Here is a 22,448-nt window from a genome sequence, read left to right on the forward strand (position 1 = left end):
CTGAGAATATACCAGTAATACTGATTGTATTTCTACTGAAAAGAAAAACAAAACAAAACACTTAACACTGTTTGTCTTGCATTTCAGCAGATTAGTGTCATCTCTCTAGCCCTGGGATTTATTATTAATGGCTACAGGATACTTGTGGACTGTCCTTCCAAAAAAACACCCCATAATGCTATTAGTTTTAATTATTCCTCCAATCAATTTGATTTGAAGATTTTTGCCATCCTACATTGAGTATCACAGGTTAGTCCAAAGCGTCATTTCCACCTTTAAAACAGGCATAATATATTGCTGGGTGGAGTTAAAATTATACAGGTCACTTGCAATTTACTTGCCAAAAAAAAAATTCAAGAATTTTTTGGGAATAAATCTGATTATATTACAGTAAAACCAAAATGTTTTTCCTCTTCATAGGAAGGGAGCTTTACCTCACCTGGTCAGAAGCTCCTCTATTTTGCAACGGAACAGGAACATTTTATTTGCAAGCAACTTGGACACATATTTCCAATTGCCAGTCCCAAAGTCTGCAATAATAAACCAGTCGGGAATCTATTTAGAACTAGTTTATTTAGAACTAGCATACAGTTCTTAAACAGGTACTGCTTCCTCCAGACTTGTGACAAAAGTTTCATAATAAGCTTCTCTGTTTTCAGTAGGTTTAAGAAGCTCCCCCAAAGTCACTGCTGAAACAAACTCTGCACCAGATCTCAGTCATTATTTTGCACTGGCAAACAGCATAAACTGAACTCCAGTGAAAACTGGCCAAAATAAAACCTGATATGGGATGCAAGAAAGCTGCATGCTTTTCTACTCAGTTTCTTCCAGTTAAGATGCATCATTCAAACACTTAAAAGTTAACTTTTAGATGAGGGGCATAAAATTTTCCATCAAATAAATACTTTAGGGAGATGGTTTTATTTTCTTCTACTCACATGTGCGTGGGGTTTAGATCAGGTTTATATATACACACAACAAATATTATCAGCATAATTTCCTGGTCATGGCCTCCAAACCAATGACAATTTACAGTAAAGAAATGGAAACCTATATACCCCTCCAGTTACCTTTACATTAAAGTTTGTGTGTTTAGGAAGTGTTTTAAAGCCCTCAACCCACAAGTAGTAAGTAGTGGGCCTCTTCAATTCTGTAATCCAGAAACTCAAGCCCAAACCAATCATGTGGTTTGGATTGTAAAACCATGGTTAGCCTGCTAGAGATACAAGTCAGACAATATTCACCAAGTCCCTATTTTAGTGAAGACACTCAACTTATGAGGTATTTCAAACAGTGCAAAGTGCCCTCTCCAACTTTCCACAACTGTGAATTCAGGTTACCCTGCTTCTTCAACTTCAATAAAGGACTGTAATTTGGGTGCAGGAAAAAAAGAGATTGGGAAGAGGAATAAAACATGCAAGAAGATTCTCAAAGCCGTAACACTTTTAGCCCTGAGCAGTGTAAAGAAAGTGAAGGCAGATGAGTCGGAGGAAGTTATGTTGGCTGCTTTCTTGGAGTCAAGGCCATGTTTACATGAAGGAATAAAAAAAATAAAAGAAAATTAAACCCTATAGAAAGGGTACTGCTTCATTTTTCCCAGCCCCTCTTATTTCAGAATAGGAGAAGTTTCACAGATCCATAAATACGGTGGCTTGCAGCTGGAGAGACAGTGTCATTGAACAACGACAGCAGGCTTTAATTGTCAATTAGTTTCTTGGCTCTGATGTTAGCTTGCTCAATGCGTTCCCTGTTTGTATCAGCCTGAAAGAGACAAATTCATAAGTTATTTGCAGACTTCATGCAAAACAATTTAAAAATTCAAACTGACATGAACTTCTGAATTGCAGGGTATTATCATTGTGGTAGAGAGAAGGGGAGCAACTTTTATAAGCTAGAAGTAGTTTTTTTTTTTTTAAGTCAGCATAGGCTGTCAATTTTGGCAGAAACAGAATCAGGAAAAATAGTTTTTAGTCTTTGGCTGACCCTCAAAACATGCAGCAGCTTGCTTCAGCAAGTCAGGAAAAATAGTAGCAGAAGCAGCGGATAAAAATTCCCTCTCTCCAAGCATTTAGACATCTTAAGGACCTCTACAGAGCAACTTTGTTGCTATGGACTAGAAGTAATAATCAAAACTGGAAGTGGCCTATGGGCATAAAGTCAGGATTATTTTGCTTAGTGCAAATCCCTGTTTTTCATCCACACACCATCCAGTGTCCTGGTGTTATAATAGCATGGTATTTGTAAGAAAAGCACTTTGTTTTGTAATTGTTTTACTACTATAAAGCATCAAAAGTCAGCTACAGCACCTAGGCTGAACAAGTGTAAAAATAGTTTTACTGAAAGGTATGATAAAGAGCTTCGAAATAATTCCCTGATTATCTAGCCTGCAGCGGGGAATGAGCAGGAGGGGTAATAAGCACAAAACTAGCCTCTGCCCTAACCATGAGGAGTGGAACTCCTGAGAAGCTCTACCTGTGCCAAGTATTAGCCATTTCACACCTTCATACTGCAATGGGTGGGGAAGAGGACATTGACAGTTCAAGCCCTTCCCTCCTGTTCTTTCTTTCCTGTCCTTCGGGTCAAGAGTTGGGGAGGGGCAGGAATCTACTACAGAAAAGTAAGAATCTAACCTGTTAACACCACTTTGGAAACACCTTGATCTAGCTACCAGATCCTCTTTTAAGAAAAAGCCAGTAACATAAACTTTTATCAGGGGTTTATTCAGACTAGGAGTCCTGCATAACACCGCAGGCTACCAAAAGTCACCCAGTCAAGCCTATACATTTCCCAGGTTAGTTGGAATTTTTAATTCTTTAAAAAATAAAAATAAAAGCATGAACTCTATTCTGAAGTTAAGCTTAGTACTGCTCTTTGTTTCTTTATATGGTACTGTCCTTTGGAGATTTACTCTCAACATTTTAATTCGTTTTTCACACTGTTCACTAGATTTAAAAACAGTTATCAGCAGAAAAGGATCAATTTAAGTATCCTCAAACAGGTTGCCAGTCTCAAAGCCAGCAATAAAAATGAAAGTGCAATTCCTGTTTTGTAAAGCAATTCTAACTTGTTTACATCATATTTCAATAGTTAGTAAGACTTTATCAGCAAGATTTATTCAGACCGCTAAAGTGAAAGAGCATCAGGCCAAAACAGGTGCTTGAAACTACCAGAAACACTACTGCTAAAAACAGTAATTCCCACCTGCAGTTAATTTGACCAGGCAATTTTCAGTCCACTGTAAGAATTTCACATCTCATTTTAAACTACAATTAACTTTTCTAGTGTTCTTTAAAAGTGTTTGAGTTCTTTTACTTGATAATCACCTCAGATCTGCAGTTTCAAGGAACAGTGAAAGAGAATTACGGCATCCTCCACAAGCTCATGCTGACATAAGTACAACCAGCATTTATGTCAGACTAGCTCTGTGTATTTGAGAAAATTCTGTTCCTCTTGCTTTTAACCCTACTGGGCATTTCAATTACATCTTTAACTTCCCATTTCGTCTTAATTTTATAATTTTACAGCAATTGGTGTCCACTTCTGCTTTTTTAAATCTTTAATAGACACTATTCATTACAGCTTTCATTTCCTTTCTTAACCAGGATGTCTGTAAAAGAACTTCTATTCTTTTCAGAATATGGGGATTTCTAAAATACGACTAACTTCCTCATAAGTTGCCCTCTAAAAGAAACCCCTCCCAAACATATTTGTATATGATTATCTGTTTTAGGAAGTTAATCTTTAAAGCAATAAAATTAAAAAAAAAAAAAAAGAGATGCTACTGGCTATGATTAACTTCATGTGCAGATGAGGGCAGACCATGTCCCCAGGCGCCTACAAAACCTATTATTCCAAAGCCTCTCCAGCCCCAATATTCTCTCTGGCCACGAGAATCAGGGCAATGCATTACCCGTGTTTTATTTTACATTCAATTATAGTGACTTTTTAGGAACTGCAGAAGAATCTTGCTGTTGTTAAAAATATCTATTCCCTACCACATGCAAGGTTCCCTGTGAGCAAGAATCCCCCAGTTATACCTCCTGTAAATGTTTGCCCTTTTGATCCAATCAAGTTTAGTTGTTTTCAGAGTAATAAGGGACCTGTGCTTTATTTTTATGTTTCCTGACACTCTGAAGCATTTGAATTTTCAGCTACATACCCAAACACCAAGATGTACCTCTTGTGAAAATCACCGCAACCTAGAGGATGGTATAATCTTAATGCACATTTACTGCACATACAGGTAGATAGGACAGTGAGCCCATTCCTTATAACTTCCCAGCAACAGCCTCTAAGCTGAAGGCAGAGAACACCTTTGACACCTACCTTTACATTTATCCGGTCTATTTGTTTATTCTGGGCATCAATCTCATTGCCCATATCCAAAGCCATGTTTTTCAAATTCCCAAGAATGTTTCCCACTTGAGCAAGATTTTCATCCATTTCATCTTCTCTAGCATCATTTGTTATCCTGTTCAAATAATTAAGACAATGTTTCTAAGAATCAAACACTTGCTTTTCTTTACCCTAAATTTACTTCAATAGAAATTGTTTGTTGCACAGTTATCTGACAGGCAATGTATTCAAGCCAAGGTATGTTTTTCCCCTTTTAAAACCCCATATATTCCAAGCAAGCCCACCAAAAAAGGGTGTTAAGGTAGCTGTTATTACAAAAATAGCTTTAGAATTTAAAAAAACAGCTACCAGAGGAAGTTTAAGACATGAGTTTGTCTCAAAGATACTTTACGACAATAGAAGTCCTTGATATTTTTAACAGTCCCCTCAACAGATGAGTACTAAGCTCTATAGTCCTCACATTCAGAAACAGATTGGTAATACCTAATACCACCACTATGAAAAAAATGAAAGTGTAAGATGAGCGCTACAATACTGAAAGTATAGGTGTCTGCCACCTCCTGTCCCAGCAGTAACAACTCCTCCAAGCAGTAGTTAAAAAAAAAAACAACTTACTATTTAGCAACTTCAGCTAAAACGCATGTGAAAGAAGCTGACGGCTGTTAACTTAGGATTTCTGCATTTGAGATTGAGAAATATGAAGAAGCAAACCTTGTAATATATCCGCCACTTGGTCCTCCAGAAGTCTGAGGCTGCTGCTGATTTATACTTCTTGGTTGCATGGATATCACATGATCTACCGAGTTCTCCGTTCCATCTCCCCAGGTTGCTTTGTATGCCTTGCTAGCCTCGAAGTTCTTCGTCCTACTCCGTAAAAATAAGAAATCTGAACTGCTACATCAGAAATACGGCTTCCTGACTTAATTTCTTTATTAATCTAGGATTTTCAGAAACATTTGTCTTGTGCCTGAAAGAGATTAGATTTTGTATAGACAAAGGCTTGTCTATACGATATGATTTCTTATATTGGGATAGTACAAACATAAGTGAGTTACTCTAGGGACAGTGATTAATTTGGTCTTAAGCTTTAATACAAGCACAGTAATTTCCTTAAAGTAATATACTTTTCCAGAAGGGGGGAAGCTTATGACAGTAACAGGAAAGTTTACACTGTCATAAGATAAAGTTGCATTTACAAGAGGAGTTAGTTTAGAGTCAGGATTAGTTACTTTTCAGGGAAGAAATGGGGATGAAGGAAAAAAAAACCTCTCTCAAATACAAGTAGCTACACTACGCAAGAAAACCATTAATCTCTACTATTTTTTGTTGAATATTTTCTGTTGCCAAGTCTTTCTTTTTAAAGTTAATGTTTCTCAGGTTAATTTTGATTATGAAATAACAGTAATCATGTTTAAATAGCTCCTTCATTCTGCAATTGAATTGTACTAACTCCATTAAAGTGACAAACCAACTTACCATTACACTTTTACCACATAATTCAGAAGAGAAAAAAAATTAAAGAAAGCACACTGACATGAAGTAATCTCAAGAATCACAGACCCACAAAAGCAAGGGGGGGAGAAAATATAACTGATCTAAATTGGGGTCAGTTCTCATGAACACCAAAGAACATATGTTGAGAAGAATATTCTCATGTTCACCTTGTTTGCTGGCATTTTCACGTTTAAGCTAGATAATCCAGACTCCACTGCCACTTTTCTGCTTCTTTAAAAGCCTGTGAAGGGAAATCTGTAGTGTCTTTCAGTACATCTAACTTTGCAGTTACAGGTAATCAATTTCTAGATCTATAGTGCCCTTCAGTAGCCCAGATGTTTCACATTTGAAGAGGTGTGAAATTAGCTGTAACAAAGAAATATTCCCCTCATTCTTCTGGCATTTATGTAATCGAAATGGGAAATTGTATTTCATAAGTCAGATCCTATGAAAAGTAATCTAATATGAATACATCAAGGGGAAGAAATGGAATAATTTCTCAGTTCATAATGGAACTGTTGGACCCAGCAGAACCCTAAAGAAACCTAAACTAGTCAATTCTAGCTCCTTTGCATACACAGGCTTAAAGATCTCTTTAGGTTTACTGCAACTAGACTGAGCATTATATTTTCATCTCATTCATACTAAAGCTGCAACAGCAGGAGAGCTTTGTATGCTTGGCTTCTGGATTAGCAAAGTCTTAGGTGACAGAGGTAACTGAGGAATTTATTGAACAAAAACAAGTGGCCTGAAAACTACTTGCACATCTGAAACAGACAGAAACAGAGTTGTTGCTCAAACTAAGCACAGTTAAGAACAAAGCTTCTCGCCACCTGATTTTTTTCAGAGTTGTTTTTCAAATTACTATACGTTCACTTTTCTCGTGTTTCATTTCTGTAAGAGTAAGGCAATTTATATAACCTGTCAAACCAGCGAGGGCTCAAGCAGTTGTTCAACATTTCGTCAAGTAATACACTCTACAGTAATTGACATTTTCTATGCACATCAGTATTACAACACATCACAGTCACAAGGAGACCTGCATGCAGACATCATGCACGTGCAAGCACAAATGCAATAGAAGCATCACTTCAGACAGCTGATTAAACGTACATCTGCACTAATAAGACTGACCTTGTCCTAAAATCCGCTTTCACCAGTTAAGCAAATACAGCTTCTTATCCTAGTCTTCATTTTTAGAAAGCAAGCATCAGTGTTAGGAGAGAATGGAGAAGAAAGAATAGTAAAGAACAGCAAACAGGTAAATTGTTATTAGTACATAGATTATATTAGAGTACTGCGGTATTTTGTGTTTTCACAAAGCTTTTATAAATAATCTAAGCTGAGGAGAAATGAGAAAAGAAATATTTAATTCAGCAGGTGTTCTGATTTATCTTTATAAAAAAAAGAAAAGCTTTGGAGATAACTGGTTGACAAATAACTCTGACATTGACAGAAAAATTGATGTTCCATTGACAATTTCTTCTTATTCATTGCCCTCTACTTACCTAGTAGATTTTTCTGCACATTACTGCCCATTTTGGTACACAACTCATTTCTTTTATTGTTACCTGTGTATTTGGAGTGCCACAAGAGTTCATAAATTCTGAGCTTGCTCAGTGTCAATAAACTGCTTAGCTTCAGTGAAATAAGACTGTCAGCTACAGAAAACAAAGACTAAGCATGTCAAAATGCTCAAAGTCCATCAGCTTGATAAAACTAATATAAAGCAGTAAGCACACCTATTCAGAAGCCAGGACAGAACTATCTGCCTTTTCAAGGTACTAAAGCTCTAAGACTTTCAGCCTTAGAAGCCACATTCATATCTATCCTAAACGATCCTCAAAATATTATTCTGTTGGATAAGCAGACTCAGCTACTCCAACGAATTTTTACCTAAATTTCTGCTACCTCTCAGTTGAATGATAGGGTTTTTTGCTCATGCTAAAGAGCTAAAAATGAACAAACATACACAAACTATTCACTTTAGTGGTCACACACTTAAAATAACTTATTTCTCCTTCACTTGGAAGAACTATGATCATATCCAATTCACAAAATCGATTTGATACATTGCTGCTTAAAGATAAAGCTAGCAGACCTCCAAAAATATTTATATTGTTTTCCTTATAATACTGGTTTCTGATCATTGTTTAGGCTGTTTAGGTGTTTAGAAGTACAAATGAAGTGCCATACAAAAGATTAGATTACTCTTAACTGACTTGGATATTGTAGCCATAACGCTGATGTTATAAAGGTATTGTGAAGCAGGTCTGCAAGAATTTATGTAGTCACTAGTGAAAGACTAAAGCTTTAACACCAATGTTTGTTCTCCTACTCTCTTCCTCCCTAAAGCATGAACATTTTTTAAATGCCTAGAGAACCAATATTACTTTCCTTCTCCAAAACAGAAGTTTCTTGCTTTTAAGTTAGTACAAAAGTATTTTTGTGAAGAAATCATTTTTGGAGTCAAATTTCTAAGAGTCAGGCACTACATATTTGCAGTCCAATTTGGTCTCATCTATATGGACATTGATAGTATTCTACTAAATATAAGCTTTAAGGAGATTAGGGCACAATTGTGCAGGATGTTAATACAGTGAAAAAGGCATAACATATGGTTAGATGCAAGTGAGCTTTAGCTACTCTCATACAATTTTAAAAGGGTGCACCTCTACAAACCAAAACAGTCAAATTTCCTAGAGATTCAGCATTTTTTAATTAGCTCTTTTATAAGAGACCATCTCCCAGTACAGTAGCTACTGGGAATATTCTAGAACTTCAGACCCAAGTACCAATTTAACTGACCTGTTACAAGGGCAGACACAGAGCCCACAACATTTGTTGAGCTCTGTCAGTGTCTTCTCAGCTTCTCTCATATCCTTATTTATCTGGTCCATGCCTTCTTCTATGCGATTTAGTTGTTCTAGAAGAGAAACAAGTAACCTGAATACACACGGATTGGGGGAAGGTGGAGGTGGGATATTAACATTTCTTTCAAGCAGGAACTTACTAGTTTCAGTTCTATCTTTATACCAAGTCTAATGCCTTTTTTCTTTCCTGCCTACTGGGATTTTTAATTTTTTTTTTTTTAATTTTTATTTTTAAGAAAGATATTAAGTGAAAGTTTTGTTTACTACATTAAAAATATTTTCCCTATCCTTAGAACAGCACTTCTGTTGCTGCTTTTAGAATAAATGCAGACAGTTACATTCATGCTATGGTGGAAATGAATGGCTTCTGTAGCAGAGGCTGTATTACAGTGTAACTAACATGGTCTCTCAACTATTTTAAAACGCCTTTTAAATACTAAAAACCCATGGGAATAACCAATTAGCAAATCTCATTTTCACATAAGTAGTCTTTAATAAGCTTTTAGTTTCAGCAATAACCCTTGAATGGTAATGCTTTTTCTTACCATCATAAAATTGATTTTTAGTGTTAGAGAGAAGGAAGGAAGAACTCACCTCCCTGTTCATCCAGCATGGTGATAGTTTTGATGCCAACATCCTGGGACTGCAGGAAGAAATTTATTTGCAGATATAAAAACATATTTCAATACAGCAGTGCAAAATCAGAAGGTCTCTATAGCAAATTTGATAAGCCAACCAAGTTCATAATAAAACACTGTGCTAGGAATAACTTCTGTAGTAAAGCTACACTAAGTTTCAAAAGTTTCAAATTAGACCCTATGTTAGGCTGATAATAATCTCACCTGTTATACTATCTCAATTAGTGGGGGTTTTTGTGAGTTTTTTTTTTTTACATTACAACAAGATGATAAAATTTATTGTAATACTCAGATTGAACTATGACAATGTCAAGTGAAAAAAGTAAATGTAGCTGTGCCTTGTTTTGAAAAGTGGCATTTAGCTCATTCTTTATTCCTACACTCTTCAATAGGGCTGACAAGGCCTTTAGTCCTGGAAGCCAGAATAAAACAAAGCTTGCAAAACCATTCTTGAGAATTCAGCAGAAGAGATCAAGATGATAATAGCCCATCACTGGTTTTAGAACCAAGCAAAAGAAATCAGCAGTAAGGAATATACCACGGTACAGCTCTTTGCTGGCTCGAAGTCTTGAATTTACCATGCAAGCTGCACCCATGCTTTACTGTAAATTGGCAGCATAGAACTGTCTATGGTAGGAGTTATTTTAGCTTCTATGAATCACCAAAATATGATACCAAGAGAAATTATGTTGGTTTATTACACGTTCTTAATGTGTGTGTTTGAGAGGTATTCATGAGGCTATGCTGATTCAAATGCCTCACTGATAACAGCAGTTACCCCACTACCCTCTTCAGTTCCACAGCAGCCTGCTACTGTTTGGACAGTGAGTATGGGTTCTAAAGCAGTAGTGACCAAACACTTTAGGGTCCTTATTCATTAGATTATTTTTCAGTGTTCTCACACTGACAATAAATTGTCTCAAGTCTTCAGCACTAGAAGTCTGGGCATTAGCTTTGAAAGGCTTAGTCTCTGGATTCCCATTTGTCTATGGCATATCCAAGTATTAGCAAAATTAACAAAGCTTAACTGGTTCAGCAAGACAAGTCTACCACAGCTGACTATCAGCCATCTTCTCTTACTCTCTACCGACAGGATGCTCTACATCTTTTGAAATTACAGTATCAAAAGTAAACTTCCAGCCATTTTTACAACGGGCCATGCAAGCCATAACAGTGTAGAGGAACAGATTCCTCACGTAATGTCACCTAGATAAACTCAAAATCCAGATTTATTTGTTTCAAGTCATGTACAAAGGTGTTAAGTTTCATCATCATACTTAACTATCTTTAAAGTTAAAAGTGATGAACAGATTGTAGGAAGGTGTATGAAGAACTACTTTGTTTAGAACCAAAAGCAGCCCTGCCCTCTACTACCCCACCCAACTGAGCCCCACCCTCCTCCTCAAAGCAAGACATTTTCACAGCGTTCACAGGCAAAGTGAGCTAAAAGACAAACAGAAGATGTTATAAGAAGCAAGTGTTGCAGCAGCCAAAGCCAAACTGACCATCACACAAGACTTTTTATAACTGATCTGTAGCATTTGGAGATTAGGCCATTTTGCTTAAGAAGAAAACAGGTAAAAAGGATATTGAACCTTCTGTAATCTGAATTTACATAATGTGAAAAACATTAGGTTTAAGTCATTCCAACTCTACTACTGAATTAAAGCAGCAACTTCTAATAATGAAGTGTGTCTCAAAAAAAGTTTGAGAAAGACACAAAAGTGATGTTTGTGCTTATGTGATTGTGATTACAAATTGTGATTGTGTTTGTGATTACAAACTATCACTTTGTAATAGTTAACATACTGCTGCTTATACTTAAATTAATAAATCCCCAGGGAATTCAAAAGCTTTTCCTTACCTCAATGGCCAAGCCAAGAATCCTCCTTGTGCTTTCCAAAGACTAGAAAGAGAATTTTAAAATGAGTGATTAACAATATATATCAGTGTCTGAAAGTCTTCTTTACCAGTTCATTGCAATAAGGCAACTAGTATACAAAGGTTCATCAGCCTGTCTGTATGTAACACACACTACAACACAATCATAGTAGCATCATACTAGGTTTTTTCAGTAGCTAGTAAACCCCTGTTTTTTAGTACTTGCTAGTACCTTGCTTATCCCATTGGAAAGTCATTATAAAAGAAAATATATTCAAATTAATTTTAGTTAAATAAAAAAAGTCAAGAAGTATCAACATGATTAAAAATAGTGTAGGTATCCAGCCTGCATTGTCTCTCAGTAATCAGGACTGGGTGATCAGTACTCAGTCAAGTAGGTGGCTTTACAATTCAGAAGTTTAAATTTATTCTTACTTTTAGGATTAGTCTTCACTCCAGTATTTACCAAGTAAAGTGAGAGTTTGAAACATTCAGACCCTTGCAGAATCACTACCCTAGATTGTCTTTATTTTTAAAAGATATTGTAATCTTCGCAGATAAGTACTGTAATCCCAGATGGCTTCCTACAACATTTACCTCATCAGTGACCTGGTTGGCCCTCAGCTGAATTTCTTCAGGCGATAGTTCAGCCATGATGAGGAACTATTACTTGTAAATAATCACGTTAAAGAGAATCTTCCCCCTGTAATAAGAGATACCAGTTAAGCGTCAGAATTATCCTTTTATCTGTATTTTGAGCTGAAACTAGAAGACAGTTCAAAGAATGAAAGCCTACATATTTCATTCTGCTTAGTACAAGACCTGGTTAGGACTAGAAGGCACTAAAAGAATTATTCAGCTGATATGACATAACTGAGGAGCTAAGAGAACTGCAGGAACAATCAGTATGTGAAATAGTTTCCTTTCCAGGACTTGGCTTCCTAAACATTTTTGGAAAATTGTATCTATTGTTAGTTTAAGGTAAAAATCAGGAAACGAAGTCTTGAAATAAAAAGCTTCTCCATGTTGGAAAAGCACATTGGTTTACCCAGTAATCCAGAAAGAAATTCATTAAGGCATTTAAGTTACTAGCATAAGCTTTAAGTGTTCTTCCCCTTCCCTTTGAAGGATTTCAACAGACAGTCAGAAGAAAGGGAAACACTTTCACAGACCAAGCACCACCTAAAATGATTCCAGTTAGACTCTAGAAATAGTTGTTCTTATGGCATGGTGAATCCCTCAAATGCAAAAGGATCTGCAAAAGTTTTAAATGGTAACTGCTGCAACTCTAGCAAAGGTTTTCAAATCCACCTTTCTCAAAGACGGGATTAAAATTTTAATAACTGAAGTCCCAACACACCATGATCTAACTTTTGCTATAAACAGGAGATATATTTTTGCCTGAAGAGAAAAGAGGAAAAAGCAAGCCCATCAATAAGTGTATTCTTATCAGAGCCAGGTTTTTCAGAGCTAAGAATCTCCATTTTTGTTGGCGGAATGGTAATAAAGCCAGCACTCCTAACAATGGGAAAAGAGAGCTCCCATGCTGTACAAGAATTTAATGAGATAGAACGTAAGCTGAACAATAAGAGGATTTTTAAAAAATGCATTTTCCCCTTAACTTTAGATTAATCCTTGCTCTTTCACGTGAGTAGCTTCCTATTAAGTTCACATTATCCTTTGAGATCACTCCAAATGTCCTGCTTGACTAACAGAACTATGTTCCATTTTTCCCTACCAGATCAATATTTTACAAGACATAACATTAGTAACTGCTCCTAGAAGGGCAAATTCATGCAGATTCACCCAGCTGTTACCTAGAGAAGGGATGCTGTTCACGCTCTTTGCAGGAAGCATGCAAACCTCCGAGGGTGAATTGAAATCAAGACACCTCATCATTACAGCTAAAGTACTTCAGGATTTAGAGAATACTTCAGCAGGTCTGGTCTTTAGCACCTAACATACCTCCTCGGCCTAAGACTATGGCTCGAGGAGGTTTTTCCAAGTAGTGTCAACACAAGTTAGTTTTTGCCATAATTTTTAAAAAATCAGACATTCTCACACAAGGCCTCCAATAGCTCAGTTTGCAGTAGTCCAGTTTGACTATAGAATCAGTGACTTACCTTTTCATTCACAGGCTTAAGCTCCTTTCATGAGGTTTATTTAGGGCAGCTCAGTCCCAGCCTTGAATTTGGGAATGCCCTTCAAGCTGGTTTGCACAGCTAAGGACCAGTAAAACAGGGTCAGGGAGGAAAGGACCCATTTTCACTGTATTAGATTAAGCACAGGAAAATGACATCAGGCTGGTTCTTTGGGTGAAGATCTCATATTTACTTAATATTCAGAAACAGGATGAAATTTCAATTATGTAGTTGCACTGAACAAGCGATATCTGGATTACTGTAATTGTTGCAGGCTTGGCCAGCCTTTCCCTACTTTGGGTGCCACACAGTCAGGTACTTCTGCAGCTTGGAGCCATAAAACACGTCTCATCTTGGACAGCAAAAGGGATATCATATCCCCACCCTGTGAATACAACAGCTTCCCAAGAATTCCATTGTAATTGCAGAACAGGGCCGGAAATGCAGCTGTATTCCCAGAGCAACGTGGAGATATCTTTTTCAGCAGCCCTGGTGTCCTGCTTCCCTTTGCAGCTGTGGGTTCGCATTCCAGCATAAGCACAATTGCTGGCCATATGATGTAACCCTAGCTCAGAAGCTGTATACGAGTTACCCAAGAGCCATGTTGCAGCCAACACTACACAATACAATAACAGTTTCTTTGCTTTTGAGGCAAGGGCCTCAAACATGCATAGTATTCTCAAACATGCATAAGAAGTATTTGTTTATAATATAAGTCTTTAACGGGTAATAAGACTCTTCTCTTTGAACAGATGCTTGCAAATACATTATACTACTACCTTCATATCAAGAAAGCACCCAAAATCTGAAGAAAGAGTGCATACTTTATCCAGCCAGATACTGAGTTTTGTCTTTTATTCAATACTGCCAGCATGTTGTCCTGTGCTACTAGAACCACAAGTTCATGGAAAAGCCATTGAAAAACAAACCAGCAGTGAGACTGAAAAAGGCGAAGGAAGACAACAACAGTCAGCACTTCCAACTCCCAAGCTAGTAATTCTTGGTGGTACATAATTCTTGGAAGGTAACATATTACTGGAAGTTGACAGTCATGAATGAAATTCAGGACCGAAGCTCACATACACTATACTAAATTCACCCTGGGCTTGCAACCGTGATATTAATAAAGTCCTATGAAAGATAATGCCATGTTGAAATCTGATAGTAATTACATGAAGAATCATAGCAATGACATGAAGAGCTACTTCATGGACTATTAGCTACCAAACTATTCCCCCCCAACCTTGTCCTAGTTATGTTAGCTCACTAAGGAACTAGCAATCCATTATTTGACACAAATAAGTTACTACTAACACACTAAACTAGAAAGTGTCCGAAGTTGCATCTGACACCAGACAATGGCTTGAAAACAAAAGCACTTGCCACTGAATCTGCCAGTTCTAACAGCTCACAGTCAAGCTTTGCGTTTCCCTAGCTCCCTCACAGCTTCCTGAACAACTCTGCTGCCAGACGGCAAGAAGTTCTATGGAAACCCACAGCGGTGCCCCCACATCCCCCCCTAAATCGATGGTATTTGGTCTTGAAACTGTTTATGAATTGACCTAACACTGAAGAAATCCAGCTGCAAGATATGAAGGAAAACACCCTTCTACACAGCAGACACCCATAATACAGAGCAAAATAGTTACTTCCAGGATTCCTCAAAGCTGAGGTATGCAAGTGCTTATCTTCTGATGCTCATATTTGGACACCTGTAGAGTTTTGCCTCTTGTGAGATGAAAACATAATCTAAAGTGATAGTTCATATGCTCAATTTACAATTGCTAGGATAACTGACCTGTGTGGGAGGAAGCTAAATAAAAACCACTCAGAACACTTGGTTAAGAGACAAATGTTCTGACTGTCTTTTATCGTGGATAATAGGGTAGACCTACTTGCTGGTCTTTTCTGTTCATTTCTTGAGGTCTTATGTCACTGAAAACAGGTGACAGAACCTTTCTTTCCCCAGATTTCCCTGCAAGCTTACCCACCTTCACTTTTCAGCCATTGCCATTAGAGCTATGTAAAACAAGATAGCATTTCCTTCTTAAGGCAGGCTTAAGAAAGCATGCTGTTTGAATTGGTTTGATTATAATATCTACTTAAAGCTGAATATCCAAAACTGATGCATTAGACTCCAAAAAACCATAGTTTTATTCCTGCTAGTTTTTACAACTGAGTTGGCCAGCATTGCTTCTGTAAACACATCCACACAACCTGCACAGTAGCTCTGCAGAGGAAGTTAGTGCCATAAGGTGGAATAGAAAGAGACATTCCCTAGGCAATAACAAAGACTTCTCACCACACAGTGGTTTATAACATCCAAAAAAAGCACACAGGAGTAATTGAGAAGAAACCAAACATTTCCAAAAAAGCTTGTTTCCAAAGATGGAGATACATGCTTGATAGCTGCACATCTAATTGGAATAGCTGGAACATAGCACGTGCCTTTATTGCAAGATACCTCTAAAGAAGTAATTAGAACAACCAAGATGAGGCCATTTGTATTGAAATAATAGCTCGGCTATTCCAACAGAACACAGTGTACATACATAAAGAAAGGATACTCATTCCCCCATCTTTCTGCCTAGGAATCATAAAGCACCCATTGAGGTATCCAGCTTTTAAGTTAACGGTACACAACAATACGATTTTATATCCAAGACATTAAGACTCCTCAATAAAGACAAAATATTCAGGGAGAAAATACCTGATATGGCTAAAGTGTTCCTGGCATGTATTTTTATTACATTGTAAGATTTGCTAAGGCAAGCATTTATTTTAATATCAATGTTCAATGCCTATTTTCTTTGCTTTCCCCCTCCTACCATTTTTAAAATCCTAACCACAAAGTAACCAAAGAAAAAAAGACGACAGCCGACAAAGAGTCTTCATAATTATATTACAACAAGATTCTGCTATTTTAGTTTATTTTCTCCTTAGAGTGGTAAGTTTTAAACAAGAAACTAATGTGCCTAAATACAAAGTAGAACTCCTTTAAAGAAGGATGTAATGTCAGCTGTATTTACTTTTTGTTATCAAAAAGTACTCTGCAGTATTTACTCAGTTACCAGACTGCAAGTGTTAAACACATTTCAGTGCAACTCCCCTTCTATCCCTGGCCTACCTATAGGTTTTCCTATAAAACCTGGCACCTGCAGAACTAAGCTCGCTACAAAAATACATTTTCTTGAAGTAATGGGCCTCATGAGACTTTTCTACCAGGAAACTTAGAAGACTACAACAACACATTCATCATCTTAATTATCACTGTCTTATAAAAAGGAAGATTCATGGAGAAACAAGACCATTAAGGAAATAAATGCAGGGCCTGCAAATCATAAGAATCTGTCTTTTCTCACAGTTTATTTTGGAGATAGTGGGAGCAAAAAAAGTTCTTTGAAATTCCAATTCTGACCACAAGCTTTAGATAAGATGTTATCTCTTCACAAGACTATTCATATTGTGCTAAGCCATCCTGTAAGCTGGATGGATTAGATTTAAGTTACTTCTATCCCTTGGACAAGAGGAACAATGAGGTATGGGAAATAAATTTATGTCTGCACAGACTCTTCCACTTACTGTGCATTTAGTCATGGCTCCAAAAACCCTGGAAAACCTTCAATTCACTCTCCTATGTGAAGTTGTTAGGTTGGAGAAGGCTGAGGAAAAGACACAGCAAGGCGATTTTACAGAACTGTTTAAAACCTCAAGCTGTTTCCTGCAAAAAAATGAGGGACATGACAGGCACTTTTGGGCTGGTTTTAGCATGGTACCAGACCCATTCAAAGCATCACTTGGTTAATCATCACACCCATATAACAGCTGAAACATTTTAGTAGTTTCTTTGTCTAACTTGAAAGGACTGGAAGGCCCCACAGATTGATGCGAGCTACGGCTATGTCTACATTAGCAGTAGGGTGATCCTGTGAGATTACAGTGCAAATTTTCATTTGGGGAAGTGCTGCTCACATTACCACATTTCAGGAGGATCAGTCACAGAGTTCTGCCCCAACCCCAACTACTGAATTGAGAGCTAGCACCTGCCAAGCCATAACTTTCGTAAGACTGAGTGCAATAGGAGCAAATTCACAGTGACCTACTGTCTGCAAGTGTAAGTCTCCAAGTTTAAATTATTTGCTTGCGATCAGAAAGCTAAGACAGTATCATTTTATCCAACAGCAGCAATCTGGCTAGGATTCCCTGACAATAGGCACATTAAAAACTTCGGGGAAAAAAAAGAAAGCATTTCAATTGACAGAGCCTCAAGATCAAAGTACCATTTTATGCAGCCGGCAACAACGTAGCTATCTTTGCCACCTGGCTTCCGAGAGCACACAGTAAAAAATTAACATGAAATCTTTTTTTGTCGTCTCTTTATTTGGTCTAAGATACTTCTCTGCACCACTAAGGGTTTTTCTTACAAGTGTTTTCTTTTTCATTCAGAATTACTTGTAAACTGGATGCCAGCTATTTATGCCAGTTTCCAATGCAAACAAGTTTCAAAAGCCATTACAAGAGTGAGTCTTTTCAAGGGTTTTTCAATCCCAATAATCTTCTGAGCCTTATAAGAAAATTCCAAGGTAATGAAACCTATAGTAGGCAATTTACATGCTATTTGAATATGCTTTTCTTCAGCACTAGCTGAAAGCAATTCTAAGGCTTATTAGCTCTAGAAAAAAAAGAAAATTTACTTCCTTATTTTACAACAGCCATGGCATATTCAGGCTGTGCTATCCAAAGCACTCAAAATCCATAAGAATTTTTTGTCTTGCCGATCTTTGTGCATTTAAATCAACTGCAGGGCACCACAAGGCCTAATAAAGTGCGTGCTCAACTGCAATTACACAGCCCGCATGTGGAAAGGACTGTAGGCAGGGAGAGGCTATCAAAGGTGGCGAGTTTCCTTAAACCAGACAGGTCTCCCTGCACCAGACCAATAAATTGTTCTGATTGCTTGCACTTTCACAAACCCACCTTGAATGATCATAACATTTTTGTCGTGCATCTCTGTCTGACATGCAGCAGTTTTGTGCCTCTGACAGACTGAATGCCTTTCAGAAATTTGTCATACATCCATCACATTTACTAAATAGCATAAATTAATTCCTTACTCACCATCTGGGGGTCCTCTATTTGGACCTAGCCGCTTCTCTATTAAGTTATGCTTCTAAGTAGTATCACAAACTTTTCTTTCTCCTTCACTGATAACTCTAAACTAGAAATTAAACACAAACGTTTCCTTTTCTTCTGTTAAAGATATTTTGGTAACATCAATAACACACAGCAGGCTGTACCTTGGTAGCTGGTTCCATAAAAGGAGAATGAGTAAGAGGTCCACAATTTTCTTGTGAGTAGGAAGTAAAGTGAGAGAAGAAAAAACCAGCATAATACTTTTGGCCACGGAAGATAACAGCTGTGAGAACTGAAAGTTGGTATAACATTATCTCTTTAATGTCAAAGCCATAAGGTTTATTACGTTTGCTTTCCAGAGTAATTTATTTTTCTCTCTCTCTCTCTCAAAAGAGCCATTTCCAAGCTGTGAATGAAAACCACACAATTCCTACGAAGTGTTCTAGCAAGACTCCATGCTTGCGTCCTCACGTTGTTTTCCTCTTCAAGATCTAGTGAAAGTTTTTGGCAGTCAGGAACTAAATGTAGCAGAGTTGAGTGGAAAACTTTCATACATGTATGTCCAAGTTACTCATTTTTATAAAGTCACGATATGAAGGAATCCTACCCTTTCTATTTCCAAATAACTATATTTGACTACCTCTTCATTTGAGATAAATCAGAAAGTTATCCTTGTACTTTATCCTTTTAACATAATCTGCTAGTAAGAATACCAGAATATTAAAGCTTAAAATCCTACAATTCCCAGTTCGCTAGTTCTTTCCTTGGATATTTCATATACATACCAGGGAAGAAATTTTAAATAGCTACCAACCAATACATTTAAAAGTATGATTGAGAAATGCAGCCTATGCCTTCTTTTGGGTAATCTTACCACAAGGGTAGGAATTAGGAGATGACACAACCCTGCTGTTGCAGCAACTGACTGACAGCCAGTATCTCATGAGCTATACTTTTAGCCATCAGCAAATTGGTACAGCCTCAGGTGATCATGGATGGCTCTCTCAGTTCCTTCTCTTGTGAAGCGAGCTGTTGCCTTCCCCAAAAGATGGAAAAATTCATGAAACAATATTCTTAGAAAAATGCGAACTTTAATTATGAAACTTCTGTGCATTCTTGCAAAGATTAAAAATTAAACAGTTTACAAATTAGATGGCTTTATATTGAGGGGTTTTTTTTTTTGGTTCTTTCAAATTCTTCATACCACTAATATAGCAGTTGTTTTTTTTAAAACCCTTCCTTAACACAAACAGTAATCCTACTTGTTAGTCAGCTGAAATTCAGCCCAGTTAATGCAGGGTGGTACAAGGTATCAGCACCAGAATGTACTCCTCCATGTGACTATACCTACAAGATAAATGAATAAAGCATCTGTGACCCTGGGCGAAGAGGCCAGGACCCAAGAACAAGACACTACTCTGCATGCTTCCTGCTTTCTCTTATCAGCTTCCTGAACACAGTGCACAGAGGCGATGGCGCAAAGAACAGGCGCTAGTAATGCCACCTCTTCTGTGAAGAGTGTTCAGTTCTATACTCTTCTCAACAATCCATTTTTGTCCCTGGAAAAGCCTCGTGATACCTCCTCCAAATTAGTTACACAAATTAACAATCAACCCTAGATCCACATACAGACAGTAACAGATTCCCTTTATTCTAATGACACCAACTGTGCTATATAATAAGGTTCCCCCAAAACTGCAGAGCAGGATTATAGATTGGTTACTAGACTGTCAGTAAGCAATTAATTGCTCAAGTCAATGAATCAAGCAATTGACATCATAGGAGGCTTTTCCTTTGTCCCTAAACACCTTCCTACATAGCTGTTCTCTCTGCAGCACAGAATCAGGTTTGTTTATGAAGGAGAAGTAAAGCAACACCCGGCCGCTTATTCTGAACACTGAGCATCTACTACCCTTTTTAAGAGAGTGAAAAAGAGGGAGGTAAACAGCTAGAGAAGTTGCATAAAGAAATTCCAAAGTTTATCTAGCTCATTTCCTTAGGTTGTCAAGTCATGTGTGTTGATTTCATAACCTTCGTTGTGCGAAACAGAAAGGAAAATGAAAATGGGAAAAAAAAAAGTGAAAAATAAAGCTGACTCTTCACTAGCTTCCGAGAAGCGCCACAGGCATCAGGATATACTATTAAGAGAAGCACAGGTTACTTTTGACGCTTATTGTTTACTACGTACCACAACAGCATCTTACCGATTAGTCTAAGGGCAGCAGGACGTAACGCAAGTCTAGGAAGGCGCAGCAAGAGGAGGGTTTTCTCCTGTGTCCTACTAACAGCTCAGTTCAAGGGCTCTCACCGGGCAAGTGAAAAATACCTGGAAACGGCACGGACGCCCCTCGCCGGGGAGGGCCGGGCGAGGCCTCCCAGCACACGCGGGGACGGGCGCAGCCCGTGGCGGAGGCGGGGGCTCGGAGGTACCCCCAGACCCGCACCAGGCCGCGTCCCGGCCGCCCCGTTACCCCGCGCTGACTCGCGGACCCGGCAGCCGAGGCAGGGCGGCACCCGCTAGGCCAGCGCGGCCGGGATCGCCCCGTCCCGCGGAGGCCCCCACCGCCCCAGCGGTGCCGAGCCGAGCCAAGCCCGCACCGCACGGGGCGCTACGCGGCAGGGAGGCGGCCACAGACCGGATCCCCCAGTCAGTTGCCCCGCCCGGGGCGCGGAGAGCCGGCAACTCCAGGCCGCCATACACCTACCGGCGCCGCCGCTCCCTCACAGCCGCCGCCCTCGAGCCAAGCCAAGCCGAGCCGAGCCGCGTCGCGCCGAGCCACCCCTTTAAGAGCCCATGTCCCGCCCGTCCCCGGTGCCCAGCGCCGTCCCGCCGGACGCGTCACTGCCCGCCCCCCGGAAGCGGGAACCCGCACCGCCCATCGGACGCGGCGCCGAGCGCCACACCCAGCATGGCGGGAAAAAAAGCAGACGGCCTCGCCGCCCCCGCACAAGCCGGGAGGCGGGAACGCCGGCCGCCGCGTGCAGCCCGGGTACACCCAACATGGCGCCAGGCGAGAGCTGGTGCGCATGCGTCGGCGTCCCGCTCTTTTTCTGGGCGGCGCGGTCCGCGTGCGCTCGCTGCGCGGTCAGGGCTTGCGGGCTGTGGCTGCGTTAAGAAATAGCGTGGTACAGAAATGGCCCTAGTTATGTCAGTGGGGGGTTTCCCCGGGTAAGTTCCTCTCTGTGAGGAGGAAGCGTGTCAGCCCCCCTTCTGTTACCGGAGGAGAGAACGAGGGCAGAAAGGGAAAGCGGCCGTTCGGAATCACGGACCTTGTCTTTTGTAGCTGAAGCGGGTAGCTTCTCCTGAGGCGGGTTCCTTCTCGGCTGGGGATAACTTCTTCCCTGTTCGGGCTGCTGGTAGGATCCCGTACCCGCTGTCAGGCCGCTGACTCCGAGCGGTGCCGGCAGCTCTCGCAGCACCGAGGCCCACGGCAGCTGATGCGGCTCTTTGAGCCTGTACGGGGCCCCAGTGGAACCTCTGATCTCTCAGCCGGGCCCTTGGTTTCCCTTCTCTCCTTCTCGGGATGCTCAGCGCCCCCTCGGGCTCTTAAGAAGTCCTGCTGGGCTGAGGTTTACTGCGCGCCGCGCAGCCCAGCACGAGCACGGGCACTTCTCCTTCTGTCCTCCACATCGCTCCTCGAACGGGTTTTCCATGCGCAGCCGGGCTGGCCCAGGGTTTTCCAGGTGCAGCCGCCCTGGCCCAGCACGACCTCAGCGGCTTCTCGCTGCTGAGGTACCTGCGGTCTTCCCTGCACGCTTTTTGCAGCGGTGTCGAGTGGCGCTGTGTGTGTTTATAGCGCTGTATTTGCAGATAATAATAACGTTTATTATCATTATCGGTTGGTGAATGCCCCCAGCTGACAGCAGGTGCCGCTGCCCTCGCCGCCAAGGTGGCCCCTTCCCCGGTGTCCCGCCATCAGGACTACACTTCC

At 39.7% G+C, this 22,448-nt stretch overlaps 2 protein-coding genes across 4 annotated transcripts in view; one reads left to right on the top strand and one right to left on the bottom strand.

Annotated features, from left to right (window-relative positions):
* Positions 1–556: 556 nt before the first annotated feature.
* SNAP23 (synaptosome associated protein 23) lies at positions 557–22,422 on the bottom strand. Of its 3 annotated transcripts, XM_075152076.1 has the most exons (9): positions 20,721–21,097; positions 16,966–17,104; positions 11,840–11,945; positions 11,226–11,267; positions 9,318–9,366; positions 8,659–8,776; positions 5,068–5,220; positions 4,327–4,471; positions 557–1,761 (listed from the first exon to the last, which is right to left on the bottom strand). In XM_075152076.1, exons 3-9 carry the CDS (start codon positions 11,894–11,896, stop codon positions 1,696–1,698), a joined length of 630 nt encoding a protein of 209 aa, XP_075008177.1. In that variant the 5' UTR covers positions 11,897–11,945; positions 16,966–17,104; positions 20,721–21,097; the 3' UTR covers positions 557–1,695. The 3 variants fall into 3 exon arrangements, with proteins under 3 accessions (XP_075008177.1, XP_075008179.1, XP_075008178.1); XM_075152078.1 differs by lacking the exons at positions 16,966–17,104; positions 20,721–21,097 and adding an exon at positions 21,787–22,422; XM_075152077.1 differs by lacking the exon at positions 16,966–17,104 and having other exon boundaries at positions 20,721–21,107.
* ZNF106 (zinc finger protein 106) overlaps positions 21,615–22,448 on the top strand; it is a 44,413-nt gene continuing 43,579 nt past the window's right edge. The window contains exon 1 of the mRNA XM_075152056.1: positions 21,615–21,685. The gene's annotated coding sequence lies outside the window, so the exon portion shown is untranslated. The remainder of the gene's footprint in view (positions 21,686–22,448) is intronic.

This window comes from Calonectris borealis, chromosome 5 (genome assembly GCF_964195595.1).
Source record: "Calonectris borealis chromosome 5, bCalBor7.hap1.2, whole genome shotgun sequence".
NCBI classification, from domain to species: domain Eukaryota; kingdom Metazoa; phylum Chordata; class Aves; order Procellariiformes; family Procellariidae; genus Calonectris; species Calonectris borealis.